The sequence below is a fragment of the Danaus plexippus genome, chromosome Z (genome assembly GCF_018135715.1).
Source record: "Danaus plexippus chromosome Z, MEX_DaPlex, whole genome shotgun sequence".
In the NCBI taxonomy this organism is placed as follows: Eukaryota; Metazoa; Arthropoda; class Insecta; order Lepidoptera; family Nymphalidae; genus Danaus; species Danaus plexippus.
Genome location: NC_083559.1, coordinates 7,116,627 through 7,134,533, shown reverse-complemented (window position 1 = coordinate 7,134,533; position 17,907 = coordinate 7,116,627). Strand labels below are relative to the sequence as shown.

The window sequence follows — 17,907 nt, the reverse complement described above, 5'->3', positions numbered from 1 at the left end:
TTTTAAAATATTTTTTTTTGTCAAATTCTTGTATTATCACATTCCATCTTTTTCCAATGTCAAATCCTTGTAATGTCATTTTTGGTACATTTCATTTATCAAGATCAATATACTTAACGGTCAAATCCTGAATATAGCTGAAATAGCTGAAAAACAAATATCTCAAACAAAACAAACAAATTAGTATTATATACATATGTACAAATAACAATTAGATTTCATTTATAGTAGAAACAATAAAGCCATAAACTGCCGAGAAGCATTCTTGAATGCTTAATATTTGCTGAAGGGAGCGCGGGATATCTTCAGCAGTTTTAAAAATACTTAAAAGTTGATCTACAAGGACCATCCTTTGAATACTAAACATTCACACCAATGTGGGCTGGTGTCCAGAAGAGGACTATTTGCTTGTTTTGTGACAGCAAGTGATACAACTCCCTTAATTTATATATAATATAGTTAGTTTTTGAATTTAATTGTGGATTTTGTAATGCCATTAATAAGCTTAAACTGTCCGTTATTATAATCCACTTTTGGTGAGTCTGTGTTTGAATGTGCTCCATAGCTGTGTATACAGCTATGGATTCAGCTGAGTATATGCTTGTGAGTGGATTCAGCCTATGCCCAAATCCACTTTTGACCTGACTATCATAGACAGCTATAGAGACTGCTTCATTATTCCTAGACCCATCTGTGTATATCTGATGATATCCCTGCCACCTATCAAGTTCCCTATAAATGTCTTCCTTATACTTTAAAAATTTTTTAACTACAATTTTAATCTGAATAAATTTAGATTTGTATGACCCAGAGTAACAAGGCCATACTATGCTGGAAAAAATGTTGTGTTCATTAAAAATTTGTTCTGTTTCAGAAAAACCTTGCAACAGATAAGAATTAATATTGGCAGTCCTGTTATTAGTGTGCCTCAGTTTAACAAGAAGTGGATGATTACTAATGGAGAGCAACCTTGCAAAAAATTTTGATTGTAAGTATTTAAACCTAAGTGCCAATGGAGGTATATTACATTCCACCTGCATTGACACTATGGGAGTAGTTCGCATCGCACCCATTATAATACGCAAACATTTGTTTTGTATCTTTTCTAATTTATCCACTATAGTACCTACTCCTGCAAAACAAAAGTAAGCATATTCAAAATGACTCCTTACTAACGATTTATACAATGTTAATAAAATCCTTGGATCAGCACCCCAATATGTGCCTGTCAAAGATTTTAAAACATTACAAGCATTTAAAGCACGAGCTTCTAGGATTTCAGCATACTTATTCCATCTAGAATTGTTTGAAAAAATAACACCTAAAAACTTTACAGACCTATCTACAGACATTACATTATTATTGAACAAAATATTGACATTCCTATTTCTAATAGCCTTTTTGAAAAGACAACAACTTTACTTTTGTCAATGCTGACCTCTAGCCCAAGGCTATCAAAATAGTTCTTTAGTTTCTGGAGTGCAACGTTGAGGACTGATTGTACATGTAACAGACTAGTATCAGAACAATAAACAACTAAATCATCTGCAAACTGCAGATTAGAAACTTCACTCCCCAGTATTGAATTTAGCTGATGTATGAATAGGATAAAGAGTAGAGGGCTCAATACACCACCCTGTGATACACCCCTACAAGAATACCTTGGACCAAATAACCGATTGTTAACCTTAACAAACACTTTTCTGTAGTTCAAAAAATTAAAAATCCAATTTACAACTTTTCCAGGTACCTGTAGTGATAATAAAATTGAGGATAGTTTTTCCAGATTTACATTATTGAATGCCCCTACAATGTCTAAAAAAACTCCAACTAATACTTTATTCTCGGAATGAGCATCATGGATATCCAGACAGAGATGACGTAAACTCTCACAAGCAGAACGACCACAACGAAAGCCGAACTGATTGTAAGGTAAAAGATTATTACTTTCTATGTGAAAAATTAGTCTCTGTTTTATTATTTGTTCGAAAATTTTTCCAACGCAGGAACTAAGCGTAATGGGACGATAAGAATCAGCCAAATTTGAGTCTTTGCCAGGTTTTAATATTGGTACCAGACAATCAGTTTTCCAATCCTCTGGGATAATAGAAGACGACCATAGACTTTTTTTTTTTGGTTAAATTCGTTCCATTCAGAACAGGCAAAGAGAACAAAGCCCATACAGCCATGTCTTTTGTATTTTGTGTCTTAAATATTTTTATATATCAGGCCGGAGCCATGTCTTATTCTTATTTTTTTTCATTGAGTCATGTTTTTTAAGTTAGGCCGAAGCCATGTCTTCTTTTAAAATATTTTTTTTTGTCAAATTCTTGTATTATCACATTCCATCTTTTTCCAATGTCAAATCCTTGTAATGTCATTTTTGGTACATTTCATTTGTCAAGATCAATATACTTAACGGTCAAATTCTGAATATAGCTGAAAAACAAATATCTCAAACAAAACAAACAAATTAGTATTATATACATATGTACAAATAACAATTAGATTTCATTTATAGTAGAAACAATAAAGCCATAAACTGCCGAGAAGCATTCTTGAATGCTTAATATTTGCTGAAGGGAGCGTGGGATATCTTCAGCAGTTTTAAAAATACTTAAAAGTTGATCTACAAGGACCATCCTTTGAATACTAAACTGTGGACAATCAAAAAATATATGTTCAAGGGTTTCATCAGCACTATTGCAATATCTACAAGTTGAAGAGTCAAAAACACCAATCCTAAAAAGGTGAGCACCAAAACTACAATGTCCTAGACGCAAACGACAGATTGTGGTATAATACTTTCTATTGATATAGTTGTTACCCCGGGTAAACCAGGGGGAAGAGATCTTTTTCTTTATTGTAGCTAGCCATTTTCCTTTTACCTTTACGACCTGATGCCATAAGTTATAAAATTCTTCCTGTAATGTGAGTTTGAAAAGAGATAGAGCGTCTGAAGAAGGAATTGGGAAATTTAAAAAGCTATTACTTAATTGATTGTGGGCCGGGTTTGTAATAAATTTTGCTAAATAATCTGCTTGCTCATTACCATTCACACCAATGTGGGCTGGTGTCCAGAAGAGGACTATTTGCTTGTTTTGTGACAGCAAGTGATACAACTCCCTTAATTTATATATAATATAGTTAGTTTTTGAATTTAATTGTGGATTTTGTAATGCCATTAATAAGCTTAAACTGTCCGTTATTATAATCCACTTTTGGTGAGTCTGTGTTTGAATGTGCTCCATAGCTGTGTATACAGCTATGGATTCAGCTGAGTATATGCTTGTGAGTGGATTCAGCCTATGCCCAAATCCACTTTTGACCTGACTATCATAGACAGCTATAGAGACTGCTTCATTATTCCTAGACCCATCTGTGTATATCTGATGATATCCCTGCCACCTATCAAGTTCCCTATAAATGTCTTCCTTATACTTTAAAAATTTTTTAACTACAATTTTAATCTGAATAAATTTAGATTTGTATGACCCAGAGTAACAAGGCCATACTATGCTGGAAAAAATGTTGTGTTCATTAAAAATTTGTTCTGTTTCAGAAAAACCTTGCAACAGATAAGAATTAATATTGGCAGTCCTGTTATTAGTGTGCCTCAGTTTAACAAGAAGTGGATGATTACTAATGGAGAGCAACCTTGCAAAAAATTTTGATTGTAAGTATTTAAACCTAAGTGCCAATGGAGGTATATTACATTCCACCTGCATTGACACTATGGGAGTAGTTCGCATCGCACCCATTATAATACGCAAACATTTGTTTTGTATCTTTTCTAATTTATCCACTATAGTACCTACTCCTGCAAAACAAAAGTAAGCATATTCAAAATGACTCCTTACTAACGATTTATACAATGTTAATAAAATCCTTGGATCAGCACCCCAATATGTGCCTGTCAAAGATTTTAAAACATTACAAGCATTTAAAGCACGAGCTTCTAGGATTTCAGCATACTTATTCCATCTAGAATTGTTTGAAAAAATAACACCTAAAAACTTTACAGACCTATCTACAGACATTACATTATTATTGAACAAAATATTGACATTCCTATTTCTAATAGCCTTTTTTGAAAAGACAACAACTTTACTTTTGTCAATGCTGACCTCTAGCCCAAGGCTATCAAAATAGTTCTTTAGTTTCTGGAGTGCAACGTTGAGGACTGATTGTACATGTAACAGACTAGTATCAGAACAATAAACAACTAAATCATCTGCAAACTGCAGATTAGAAACTTCACTCCCCAGTATTGAATTTAGCTGATGTATGAATAGGATAAAGAGTAGAGGGCTCAATACACCACCCTGTGATACACCCCTACAAGAATACCTTGGACCAAATAACCGATTGTTAACCTTAACAAACACTTTTCTGTAGTTCAAAAAATTAAAAATCCAATTTACAACTTTTCCAGGTACCTGTAGTGATAATAAAATTGAGGATAGTTTTTCCAGATTTACATTATTGAATGCCCCTACAATGTCTAAAAAAACTCCAACTAATACTTTATTCTCGGAATGAGCATCATGGATATCCAGACAGAGATGACGTAAACTCTCACAAGCAGAACGACCACAACGAAAGCCGAACTGATTGTAAGGTAAAAGATTATTACTTTCTATGTGAAAAATTAGTCTCTGTTTTATTATTTGTTCGAAAATTTTTCCAACGCAGGAACTAAGCGTAATGGGACGATAAGAATCAGCCAAATTTGAGTCTTTGCCAGGTTTTAATATTGGTACCAGACAATCAGTTTTCCAATCCTCTGGGATAATAGAAGACGACCATAGACTTTTTTTTTTTTTGGTTAAATTCGTTCCATTCAGAACAGGCAAAGAGAACAAAGCCCATACAGCCATGTCTTTTGTATTTTGTGTCTTAAATATTTTTATATATCAGGCCGGAGCCATGTCTTATTCTTATTTTTTTTCATTGAGTCATGTTTTTTAAGTTAGGCCGAAGCCATGTCTTCTTTTAAAATATTTTTTTTTGTCAAATTCTTGTATTATCACATTCCATCTTTTTCCAATGTCAAATCCTTGTAATGTCATTTTTGGTACATTTCATTTGTCAAGATCAATATACTTAACGGTCAAATTCTGAATATAGCTGAAAAACAAATATCTCAAACAAAACAAACAAATTAGTATTATATACATATGTACAAATAACAATTAGATTTCATTTATAGTAGAAACAATAAAGCCATAAACTGCCGAGAAGCATTCTTGAATGCTTAATATTTGCTGAAGGGAGCGCGGGATATCTTCAGCAGTTTTAAAAATACTTAAAAGTTGATCTACAAGGACCATCCTTTGAATACTAAACTGTGGACAATCAAAAAATATGTTCAAGGGTTTCATCAGCACTATTGCAATATCTACAAGTTGAAGAGTCAAAAACACCAATCCTAAAAAGGTGAGCACCAAAACTACAATGTCCTAGACGCAAACGACAGATTGTGGTATAATACTTTCTATTGATATAGTTGTTACCCCGGGTAAACCAGGGGGAAGAGATCTTTTTCTTTATTGTAGCTAGCCATTTTCCTTTTACCTTTACGACCTGATGCCATAAGTTATAAAATTCTTCCTGTAATGTGAGTTTGAAAAGAGATAGAGCGTCTGAAGAAGGAATTGGGAAATTTAAAAAGCTATTACTTAATTGATTGTGGGCCGGGTTTGTAATAAATTTTGCTAAATAATCTGCTTGCTCATTACCATTCACACCAATGTGGGCTGGTGTCCAGAAGAGGACTATTTGCTTGTTTTGTGACAGCAAGTGATACAACTCCCTTAATTTATATATAATATAGTTAGTTTTTGAATTTAATTGTGGATTTTGTAATGCCATTAATAAGCTTAAACTGTCCGTTATTATAATCCACTTTTGGTGAGTCTGTGTTTGAATGTGCTCCATAGCTGTGTATACAGCTATGGATTCAGCTGAGTATATGCTTGTGAGTGGATTCAGCCTATGCCCAAATCCACTTTTGACCTGACTATCATAGACAGCTATAGAGACTGCTTCATTATTCCTAGACCCATCTGTGTATATCTGATGATATCCCTGCCACCTATCAAGTTCCCTATAAATGTCTTCCTTATACTTTAAAAATTTTTTAACTACAATTTTAATCTGAATAAATTTAGATTTGTATGACCCAGAGTAACAAGGCCATACTATGCTGGAAAAAATGTTGTGTTCATTAAAAATTTGTTCTGTTTCAGAAAAACCTTGCAACAGATAAGAATTAATATTGGCAGTCCTGTTATTAGTGTGCCTCAGTTTAACAAGAAGTGGATGATTACTAATGGAGAGCAACCTTGCAAAAAATTTTGATTGTAAGTATTTAAACCTAAGTGCCAATGGAGGTATATTACATTCCACCTGCATTGACACTATGGGAGTAGTTCGCATCGCACCCATTATAATACGCAAACATTTGTTTTGTATCTTTTCTAATTTATCCACTATAGTACCTACTCCTGCAAAACAAAAGTAAGCATATTCAAAATGACTCCTTACTAACGATTTATACAATGTTAATAAAATCCTTGGATCAGCACCCCAATATGTGCCTGTCAAAGATTTTAAAACATTACAAGCATTTAAAGCACGAGCTTCTAGGATTTCAGCATACTTATTCCATCTAGAATTGTTTGAAAAAATAACACCTAAAAACTTTACAGACCTATCTACAGACATTACATTATTATTGAACAAAATATTGACATTCCTATTTCTAATAGCCTTTTTTGAAAAGACAACAACTTTACTTTTGTCAATGCTGACCTCTAGCCCAAGGCTATCAAAATAGTTCTTTAGTTTCTGGAGTGCAACGTTGAGGACTGATTGTACATGTAACAGACTAGTATCAGAACAATAAACAACTAAATCATCTGCAAACTGCAGATTAGAAACTTCACTCCCCATTATTGAATTTAGCTGATGTATGAATAGGATAAAGAGTAGAGGGCTCAATACACCACCCTGTGATACACCCCTACAAGAATACCTTGGACCAAATAACCGATTGTTAACCTTAACAAACACTTTTCTGTAGTTCAAAAAATTAAAAATCCAATTTACAACTTTTCCAGGTACCTGTAGTGATAATAAAATTGAGGATAGTTTTTCCAGATTTACATTATTGAATGCCCCTACAATGTCTAAAAAAACTCCAACTAATACTTTATTCTCGGAATGAGCATCATGGATATCCAGACAGAGATGACGTAAACTCTCACAAGCAGAACGACCACAACGAAAGCCGAACTGATTGTAAGGTAAAAGATTATTACTTTCTATGTGAAAAATTAGTCTCTGTTTTATTAATTGTTCGAAAATTTTTCCAACGCAGGAACTAAGCGTAATGGGACGATAAGAATCAGCCAAATTTGAGTCTTTGCCAGGTTTTAATATTGGTACCAGACAATCAGTTTTCCAATCCTCTGGGATAATAGAAGACGACCATAGACTATTTAACAAACTTAGGAAAATAGGTAGATTTTGAACATTTAAAAGTTTAAACATTCTATAGGAAAGCCAATCCAGGCCACATGAGGAATCTTTTCTAGAAGCTAATGCAGACTTTAACTCTTGTAAAGTAAAACGACCAATCATGTATGAATTATCACTATTTACTCCAAGAACATTATCTATACTTATCTGTTGTGAAACAGTATCAGGTGTGTATTTATATAAAAATGTCTGAACCCAATTGAGGTCAGAAAATAGATTAAAACTTGAGAAGCTTTTTTTGAATTTTCTCATTTTAGTCCAAATGCGACTTATTGATGTCAAACGATTTATTGAGGAGCAAAATTCAGACCAACTTTTGCGACGTTCTTCTTTTAGAGTACGTTTTTTGAAGGCTTGTGCACGTTTGAAAATAATGTAATTTTGACTATTAAGACTAGCTTTGAAATTAATGTACGCGTTCTTGCAGTCTTCTACTACTTTTGAACATTTGGCATTCCACCAAGGTACTTGACGCCTCTTTCTAGGACGGTTATTACTACTATCAGTTGTATTATGGTTTAAGCTAGGTCCAGAAAATTCGATTGCCGATAGAATAATTGCACAAAACTTTCTGTATGAATCGAGCAGATCACAGTTGTCAATCTCAAAGTTCATTAACATTTCATTAACAATTTGTTCATAATTATCCCAATTTACTAATTTCAGGTTGCTGTGAAAAGGAATGTTGTTCGAGGAAATAGAGGGTTCATGTTCGTCTCTTACGAGAGTAAATCTTGTGATAGTGGGCAGATGATAACTGCCTAAAGATTCCTGATGAACTTGCCATTCACAAGAAAGAAACAAAGAAGAAGATACCATAGTTAAATCTAGACTGTTCGGTTTCCAAATATGAGAGCCTATAGTTGTTGGTTGACCATTATTTAAAAGTATTAAGTCATTGTCATCCATGGAATCCATAATAGCTCTGCCCCGAGAATCTATACGACTACAACCCCAGAAAGTATGATGGGCATTAAAATCGCCTGCAATTATTAACGGTTTCGGAATAGTATACAATAAACGATCTAACTTCGCCTTTTCAAAACCAGGAAAACTATTACCAGGACTATAAAAACTAACCAAAGAAATGGATTTACGTTTTAGTTTAATAACAATTACTACATTTTGTAACGAATCATCGTAAAAAGTATCGAGCTTAGAGAAATTTATACCATTTTTAATTAATATTGCTACGCCGTTATGGTCATTACCGCAGTCATTCCTAATAATGGTATAACCACGTATATTAAATTGAATGCTTGGCTTGAGCCAAGTTTCTGAAATAAGAGCAACATGTATATTATTTTGGTATAAAAAATTTTGGAACTCAAGTCTTTTACTTAACAGACTTTGAGCGTTCCACTGTACAATATTTAAGATTCGATGGTTGAATGTGACGATTTGCTATTTTTATTCTGAATGGTTTCTTTAATAGCTGAGCTAATAAATTGTGAACTTATACTAATATTTTGAGTTTTATTTAAAGTAATAACTTTTACTATAGATTCAGTTAGTAGAGTCATTGCTTCAGAGTTTGAAAGTATGGCTTGGATTACTTCTTGAGTATTCAGATGTTTGTTTAATGATGGAAAATTTAATGGATTTTTTAAGGTGTCAGCGTAAGACTTGGGTTTACTGTTTGCAATTTTCTTTTGTCTTATAGGGCACTGGCCAGAGATGGCAATGTGATTGCCATTGCAATTAATGCACTTAGCTTTTTCAATATTAACCTTGCATTCTTTGAAAGAATGCCCCTCTGTGCATATGGAGCATCGTGCTGAGTTCTTACAAAATTTAGCTAAATGATCATACCGTAAACATTTAAAACACTGCTTTATCGGTGGGACATATGCAGAGACGGGCAGACGCCACATCTTTATATGCACATAGTCCGGCAGTGACGTAGCTGACGCAAAAGTTATTACAACACTCTGAGTAGGTTGCAGGGTGAAGGTGTTATTTTCTTGTCTGACTTTACGCATTATGCGTCGGACAGAAATTACTTTTTTTGTTGTAGAAATAGCTTTATATATTTTTTGATTGGATAAATGAGTGGGTACCGAAGAGATAACTCCTGCAAGTTCGGTGGCCCCTGCTGGTATTGAAGCCTTAAGGCGTTGCTCTTTAAGGAATGTAGCATTGTCTAAAAATGCATTTGCTAAATTCGCACGTTGGAACACAACACCGACCTTATATTTGTTGATTTTCTTTAAGTATTGTATGCCTTTTACAGAGCGTATGAAACTAGTACTTAGAGACATCATGTCCCTATTGCCGAGTGGAACTTCATTAGTACTTTCAACAAATACAATGAATTCGTACTTGGCTTCCGCATCTTCAGGGTATCGTCGACAATAATCAGCGACCCTAAAGGGAGCGAAGGCATCTGCATCCTGCAATGCTGGCGATTCTTCATAATCAGAATCGCTGCTTGTACTGGAAAGCAAGGACTCACCCGTATCCTTTTTTTTGCGTTTTTTCACCATCTTTCACTAATAATCACCTATATAATACCTAAATTTTACTTCTGTACAAAAAAATTAAATAAATATTTCCAAATTATATTATAAAACTATTTAATATAATTAAAATTTTCAAAAGCCCGCGTCTACTTTTGAATTCCCGCGCTTTTTTCCAATTATAGCCTTTATTGATATCTTCTACAACCTGACAGATAATAGAACACAGAGTCCAGAGAGCAAAATTCAGAAAAAGTACGAACTGGTTTCTGGTAATTTTGTGAAAATTAAATATGTAAAGTAATGGGAAAAAGGAGGATTATGTTTCAATAAACAAAATAAAATAAGGTTTTATATTTTTATATTATCAAGTTCTATAAAATAAAGAGTTTAAATAAAATTTTTGACAAACCAATATTTTTTTTTTAAATATGGAGTCATCATTTTACAATAACTAAATTTTCAGTATCATATATTTAATTACATGTTTAGAGATTTTAGAATTCATTTATGTGTTAGTTCCATAAGATGAGTTCGACTTAAAATTGACAATTGACAAGATTCGAGGGCGCAACTCGAATAGGTAGGCATTTATAGTATCGGAATTGGCATTTCGCGATACGTCCTTCTCTAATGTAACTAGTTTTATCTGTTATTACTTTTTTCTTATTATTTTACATTAACATACTTTTATTTTGTAAATAATATTTTCCAAATTACTTCATCATTAAGCTGATATGCAATTGTGTGATATTATAAAAGATTACAAAACATATTGCGCTCGCGATGCCAGGCGCAAAATATGAACAGCTGTCGTTGAATGCCGACGCCGATGAAGATGTTTTATCGAATAAAACTAAGGCAAAATGGTCTGACGTGTGTTTCCAAAAAAGTCTTCTGTCTCTAGGATTAATACTTCTATATTTTTCTCTGTCTATCGGATTGACCTTCTATCAAAGATGGCTTTTGAAGGTTTGTATAATAAATATACTACATTGCTCGTTTAGTTAGTTAGGTATAATAGTTATGTACACAAATATAGAAGTAAACATTACTTATAATGGTATTTAGCACTTATTATCACCATGACATTAGTAAAATGATAATTAAGTACTTATGTCTCTACTTTTTCATCTTATACACACTAATACTCAACTATTCTATAAAAATAAATTTATCTCATGTAATAGAAAACCATTTTATTAAAAATCATTAACCGTAAAATAAATATTTATTGCTATGTAAACATGTATTTAATGAATTTCACTTGTTAATATCATATCATTAGCATAGAAAAGTTACATATAGGTATAATAAAGATTACAAGAAATTGTATAAAATGTTGTCGGCTAATATTATCTCAAAACTAATTTAGATTTTCCTGGAATGTAATTAATTATAAAAGGTATTGTTTTAAATTTGATTTAATAACATCAATTTTTTTTAATTACCCCAAAATTAATCTAGATTTTTATTGGACATGTTTTAACAGATACGTTAATTATTTATTAACCTAAAAGGAATTGTATCCTTAAGTTCTAAATTGTAGGTCTGCGCAATGTCAAACATTTTAGGCCTATATATTAAGGTTTATGTATTGTCAGGCTGATTTTGTTAGAATAAAAGATTCCTCAAGGCTTAATTAATAATATAAATGAACATTCTTATTCCAGGATTTTCACTATCCTTTGACAGTGGTGATGTACCACCTAATTGTCAAATGGGTGCTCTCAGTTTTTGTCAGGATGATTATGCGCTTGATAACTGGTATGCCTCAACTCTTGTTGCCATTTATGACCTGTTTGAAATCGGTTGGCCCTACGGGTTTGGCTAGCGGCATTGATGTTGGATTCTCTAATTGGGGCCTTGAACTTGTAACCATATCTCTGTACACCATGACTAAATCTACCACTATCATATTTATTCTCGGATTTGCTATTCTTCTGGGATTAGAAAAGAAGGTATGCTACATCTATTATATATTTTTTATAAATGTTTTATAGATGTTTGATACTGGAAACACCATTCTATCATCAACAAAGAATAAAAGAAATTACTTTGCTATAATAGAGCAATTACCACGGAAAATTGTTTATACCACTATAAACAACCTTCAATAATGATGTAATTATACACTTACAACTATTCTATAAAATAACCTTGAATATCTAACAATTGTTATTTTATTGTTAATTTTCTTTTTCATATAATTTATAGGGTAGGAAGCTACAAGGTCATTTCGAGGTGTTTTATAACAGATAACAAAACAATTGAAATTTATTTTTTTGGTTGAGTTAGAATATTAATATAGTGAAAATATGTGTGTTTTTATATATGTGTGTAACTATATCATATATACATAAATGTGTTGCTAAAGGCGAATTTGTTATTTAATTATGACACCAAAATTCTTCCAAAGTTGAACAAATGTTTAATCAAGTATGCAATATGATTTGCATATGACACAACATTCATGCAAATTCATGTTACTGTTGTTATCTGAGGCGGAAAATTTTTGTAGTAGTTGAACAGTCTTCTAAGAGCTGTTTATAAAATAGAAATCAATGAGTTAAGTCAAGGTCCACCTGATCTTACATAATATTTTATGCTTAGCTGTGTTTTTTTAGCAATGAATCAACACCCAATATTTTATTTAAAAAGAATGTGTTTCAATAATTGTGGATTTTGGACTACATTCATTGTATTTTTGTTATATAATTTGTTTACCTGCCGTTTCTTTTTTTGCCAATATTTCTTGTAATTGTAAAATATATTAATGATAATTCTGTCAAAACCATGTTATGATTTTGGTAATTATTAAAACAACATCATTATATCATCTAAATATTTAGTGACATTAACCATCATATTTGAACATTATCGTCAACAATTTTTACCTTATTATGATAACATCAAAATGTATAATCTCTATAATTTGAATGCCATAAAAAGTCTTATACATATATAGATATATATTTCGTATATGTTTTTGTGATAATTGTCTATGCGAAATAATTTAAAAATTTTATTTAATTTAGTGATTGTTATGAAAAGATTTAGAATTAATTTTTAAAAAGTCAAATATATTTTGGTTTTAGTCATGGTCATTAGTCGGCATTGTCCTGATGATAGCAGCTGGTCTGATTATGTTCACATATAAAGCAACCCAGTTCAATTTGTTGGGTTTTAATTTCCTACTTTTGGCTTCATTCGCTGCGGGGCTAAGATGGACTTTTGCTCAGTTGTTAATGCAGAAATCGAAACTTGGACTCCACAACCCTGTGGATATGGTGTTCCATGTTCAACCCTGGATGTTCCTATCCTTGCTTCCGTTTACTATTATGTTTGAAGGTATGTTGTACAATAATAAGTTTAAATTATATGTAAACCTTCAAAACGTAAATACTCAATCACAACATTTTCAAACTTCGAAAGGGGTGACACATTCAGATACTGAAATCGACACACCTTACAGATTCATAATCGTTTGGTATTCAGAATTTTGATTGAAAGCAAGACACTTGTAGTATTGGATAATCATTTATTAATAAACTGTGGGGTGGAGATGTAGACAATTCGCCTTGCGTAAGAGATCTACTATTAAGAAATACTGGTTATAGTTAACGTTTTTGATAAATTATACCCTTCCTTCTCTTGGTAATGACTTATTTGGATAATACCTAAAAAATCCTGATACTGTATATTTTTTAAGCGAGTTATAATATTTACATAATCGAATGATAGACTTCATTCAACAAGTATGTTAATAAATTTGACTTTATAGTTCTTTAAAGATTTTCTTACTCATAATTTTATCTAAACTCGAAAGTATGTTTCAAAATATGTTTTTGTTGATATCTAAATTCTGTCGAGGAGTTTTTGTGATAGTTAACGCAGTTCTTCAGCCCCTAAGACTTCAGTTTTAACTCAACTATAAATTTTATTTCAAATTCATATTTATCTTAATATAATATTGCAGGTATGAACTGCCTTCAGTACATGTATGAGTTGCCACCATCGGAACTGTTGCCATCAGTGCTGAAGGTATCTGTGGGAGCCACTATAGCCTTCGCCATGGAGATCAGCGAATTCCTCGTGGTCACATACACGTCTAGTCTTACTTTGTCTATAGCGGGAATATTTAAGGTACTGTTATTATTGATAGGATGGTTGCTTTTCCCACTTCGTCCTTTTGATCATATAAAAAAATATCTAGCCCAATTTCATAAAGTTTCTCAAAAATAATAATCAATTAACACTGATAAGGAATGTGGTTTCAAAAAATATTAAGATAGGCTATGTTTAGCCTACTCTGATATTTTTATCTAATATTTCATAGTTTATTTATATACTGGCTGAATAATAAATTTAATTTAGATTTACACATACAGACAGTATTTATCCTCTGTGTAGACAGACAGTATTTATCCTCAGTATTTATCCTTTTTGATATATTATTTAGAGAAGCATAATAAATAAAAATGTTTATTTTCAGGAAATGTGCATTCTAGTCCTAGCAGTTGAAGTGAGTGGAGATCTCCTTAGTCCCATCAATGTTGTGGGGCTGGCTGTGTGTTTGTTGGGTATAAGCGGCCACATAATCCACAAAATATTGGTTATTAAATCGGTTACCGGTTCAGTGCGGGCCATTCACTACAATAATATGAGAAGTCGGCTTGAAAAGTCCAAAGAAGACCATGGTGAACCTCTGTTAGTAGATGATAACAAATGGCAGAATGTTGCAAGCGAAGAAAGTGACATAGACTCCAATGTTGTCATATATGAAGTACTACAGAGAAGGGATGGTAGATAGAATAATGTCAAGTTTTTCACTTATTTTTTACATCGATGAAATTTATATATCTTATAAGAGAATATATTTTCTCTAAAGGGAAGGGACACAGTATATAACACAATGCATTTCAACAGCATCATTAATCCTGTTTACATATCAAATAGAAAAAAATATTTTTATACAAAACTTTGATGCATACTAAGAAAAATTCAATTTCAACAATTAAAAATATGAATTTTTTACATAGTATATATTAAATCAATTTGATATCCAAGCGCCTTACAATGATTGACAAGTGATATATTTTATACATGATATTGTTATACAGATGATACATTTGAATTATAATATATTGATGTTCAACCATCAGGATTTAAACACTTGATGATCTCCATTTGGTATTAAGAAGTTCTGAGTCTTGTTAGTCAAATTATATATAACTAACCTCCCACATTAAACTGAACTGATTACATTGATTACATATATGGAACTTTAAACCAACCCAAAATGTTGTTAATTTAAGTAAGAGTTTATTGTTTTTTTGTTAAAAATATTTGTTTTTACATTCCATATATATTGAAGTATTTTTTAAATTATTCTAATTTATAATTAGTGTGAATATATTCTAATTTCGATAGCAAATTAATTCACTTAGATTAAGTTTTATTTTGAGAATAGTTACTTCATATAATGTTATAATATTTATTGTAGAACCGGAATTTAACCAGTGGTTTCATGAATTGAAGTATTTCGAATTAAATTTACCAGATATACATAACTTATGACCTGAGAATGAACGGAATTGATTTCATGTAAAATATGATGTTATATCATATTTGACACGAGTTCTGCACCAATACTTACATGTGATAGCTAAATTTCATCTCTGCAATTATCTCGCCTTAGATGTTATAAATTTTTTTAAACATTTACAGTTTTATATAGCGACTGTTTAAAAATGCATTGCTTTTTGTAATCTTAGAATATAATCCATTAAGTGTCTGTTTGGAAAGTACATTTCACACATAACATAAGGTCTTATAACATTTTAGTGTAATTTATGATAATTATTTCGATTAAATTGTATGGATCACAGCCGTTTGAGTGCATTTTGAGGCGAAAGTAGGTTTTTTTCGTTAACTGCTATTTAATTTAATTTTAAGCTGTTATTAAAGTATAGTTATTTTTACTATTCCTATATAATTTTTGTCAGCATAAAATAGATTTAAAACTTTATTAACTAGCAGTAATATAGTTATTTAATTTTTTAGGTAGACTAAGTTATGCTATGTGTTGAAATGAGCAAAAAATATATAAATAATCTCCTTACTTGTCACTTTTAATTAAACTATAGGACCAATAAAAAAACATATTATAAGATTAAAGTTTTTAAAAAGGATTTAAAAGAAAATAAATGTAAAGAGGAGAATTGAGATTGTTACAGAATATTGGATTTGCTTTGCAGTAATCCGTTCTTCCTCCACTTTGAGACAATAACATTGCTTTTCAAAATAGTACAACCAGTGAAGACTAGAATTTCCATTGACTAAAAGTTTGATACCTATTTAGTCGCTAGTTTCGAGCTATTAGGTAGTATAGAGCGTTCAGACCTCTACAGCTATTAGGCTGGCCTGTCGACGATAGTCGATAAAAAAATATTGCAGTTTTGGAAAAAAATACGATTTTTTTTTTGATACGTGCACATTGCATTTAACTTTATAATCCATAGCTACGCACAGCGAGCTGCCAAATTACTGCTTAACGATTTTTTAATAAAAAAAAACAACACAATATTTTCATATAAATCTTATAAATTAATTATGTAATAATAATATGAGTTATGACGACAACAGAAAATTAAGCCGAATAGTTTATGTAGTGCCGATCACTGTTGGTTGTATACTGTTTCATAAATATAATATTTTTATACATAAAGTATATTAACGTTGTGTAACTGTTTTATATATTAATTTTCTACAAAATACAATATACCAAGGTACGAACGATGATCGCCATTACATAAAAATGATGACGTAGCATTATTTATATTTAGAATACAATAAACGAAAAAGTGCTAAATCCTTATTTACCTTAATCAAAACTGATCTCAGATCGTATCAAAAACGTTGCTTCTTATAAATTTAAAGATAAAGCTTTATAATGTATATGTTAGGAAATAAGTATGGCTATGTTAATGTTTCATGTTGCATTTTTGTTACTGTATTTAATATTTAGTTTTATTAATAATAAATTTTAAAAATAGAATTCAAATTGATTGATAGTTTTTAGGTTTCCAAAAGAAAAATTATTAAATTATTCTTATTTACTATCACGTTATGTAATAAATGTTTATTTAAGCATCAGTCTTAAAATGGCTAAGAAATATTTTTAGAATAATATAATATGACATATATTTGAAATAACGAAACAATTATTTTATGACAACTTATACATTTGTCGGTTAAATCAATCAAAGTTATTATGAAATTTATAACAATTTTACATGCGACTCCATCTGTAACTAAATTACTTATCTTTTCCTATAATATTTTTAGTATCTACTTTAAATGTTGTATTTCTTCTAGGTGCATGTTTATTAATATGATGACTTTTAATTTTTAAGTATTATTCAAAACGTGCACAATAATTTTTAAAATTTTGGCTTGAAAACAACCCATTTTGTACTGATGTCTTTTATAACTCGTGGTAGTTATACTATGTAATTTAGTTACACTAAATTTAACGAAAATAGCGATGTCCTTAGTTATTCTTCCCAATTGACAATCGCTTTCTGATAAGAAAAAAATTCTCGTTTAATTTAAAGGCCTTCCTTTTAATTATTAACCTTTGTCTGTAAAAAGATATTCCACAAAAAACATCCAGTCATGGAGGACGTCTTGGGGAAAATTCCTAGTGTTTGCCATTTCTGTTTTTAAACAACACTTACCAAAGAAATATTCTTCAGCATGATCTTGAATTAATTGAAATGTTTTGATAACAATTTCGAAGAGCGAGGAACACTTGTCAAATATGTATTTTAATTCCATAATAATAAAATCTCTCAACAGTTGTTAGTTTTATTAGTAGTAGTAGTAGTACTTAGCAATT

At 31.2% G+C, this 17,907-nt stretch overlaps 1 protein-coding gene and 3 long non-coding RNA genes across 24 annotated transcripts; 2 read left to right on the top strand and 2 right to left on the bottom strand.

Annotated features, from left to right (window-relative positions):
- The first annotated feature begins 14 nt into the window (after positions 1-14).
- Positions 15-10,234, top strand: LOC133319975 (uncharacterized). 21 transcript variants are annotated; one of them, XR_009753439.1, is made up of 13 exons: positions 17-458; positions 875-988; positions 1,747-1,932; positions 2,522-2,750; positions 3,563-3,676; positions 4,436-4,621; positions 4,696-5,439; positions 6,252-6,365; positions 7,125-7,310; positions 7,385-7,712; positions 7,803-7,882; positions 7,973-8,009; positions 8,212-9,010. It is a non-coding gene; the product is annotated as an uncharacterized LOC133319975 (long non-coding RNA). The 21 variants fall into 21 exon arrangements; XR_009753444.1 differs by having other exon boundaries at positions 18-458; positions 7,385-7,526; XR_009753438.1 differs by lacking the exons at positions 7,803-7,882; positions 7,973-8,009 and adding an exon at positions 10,220-10,234 and having other exon boundaries at positions 15-458; positions 8,212-10,002.
- LOC133319977 (uncharacterized) lies at positions 2,598-3,185 on the bottom strand. Its single transcript, XR_009753459.1, has 2 exons — positions 3,053-3,185; positions 2,598-2,657 (listed from the first exon to the last, which is right to left on the bottom strand). It is a non-coding gene; the product is annotated as an uncharacterized LOC133319977 (long non-coding RNA).
- LOC133319976 (uncharacterized) lies at positions 5,201-5,874 on the bottom strand. Its single transcript, XR_009753458.1, has 2 exons — positions 5,742-5,874; positions 5,201-5,348 (listed from the first exon to the last, which is right to left on the bottom strand). It is a non-coding gene; the product is annotated as an uncharacterized LOC133319976 (long non-coding RNA).
- A 335-nt stretch (positions 10,235-10,569) lies between the features above and the next one.
- On the top strand, positions 10,570-17,866 carry LOC116777597 (solute carrier family 35 member C2). The gene is made up of 5 exons (XM_032671231.2): positions 10,570-10,976; positions 11,678-11,965; positions 13,103-13,355; positions 13,984-14,150; positions 14,500-17,866. The coding sequence occupies exons 1-5, from the start codon at positions 10,791-10,793 to the stop codon at positions 14,815-14,817; spliced, it is 1,212 nt and encodes a 403-aa protein (XP_032527122.1). The 5' UTR covers positions 10,570-10,790; the 3' UTR covers positions 14,818-17,866.
- The last annotated feature ends 41 nt before the right edge of the window (positions 17,867-17,907 follow it).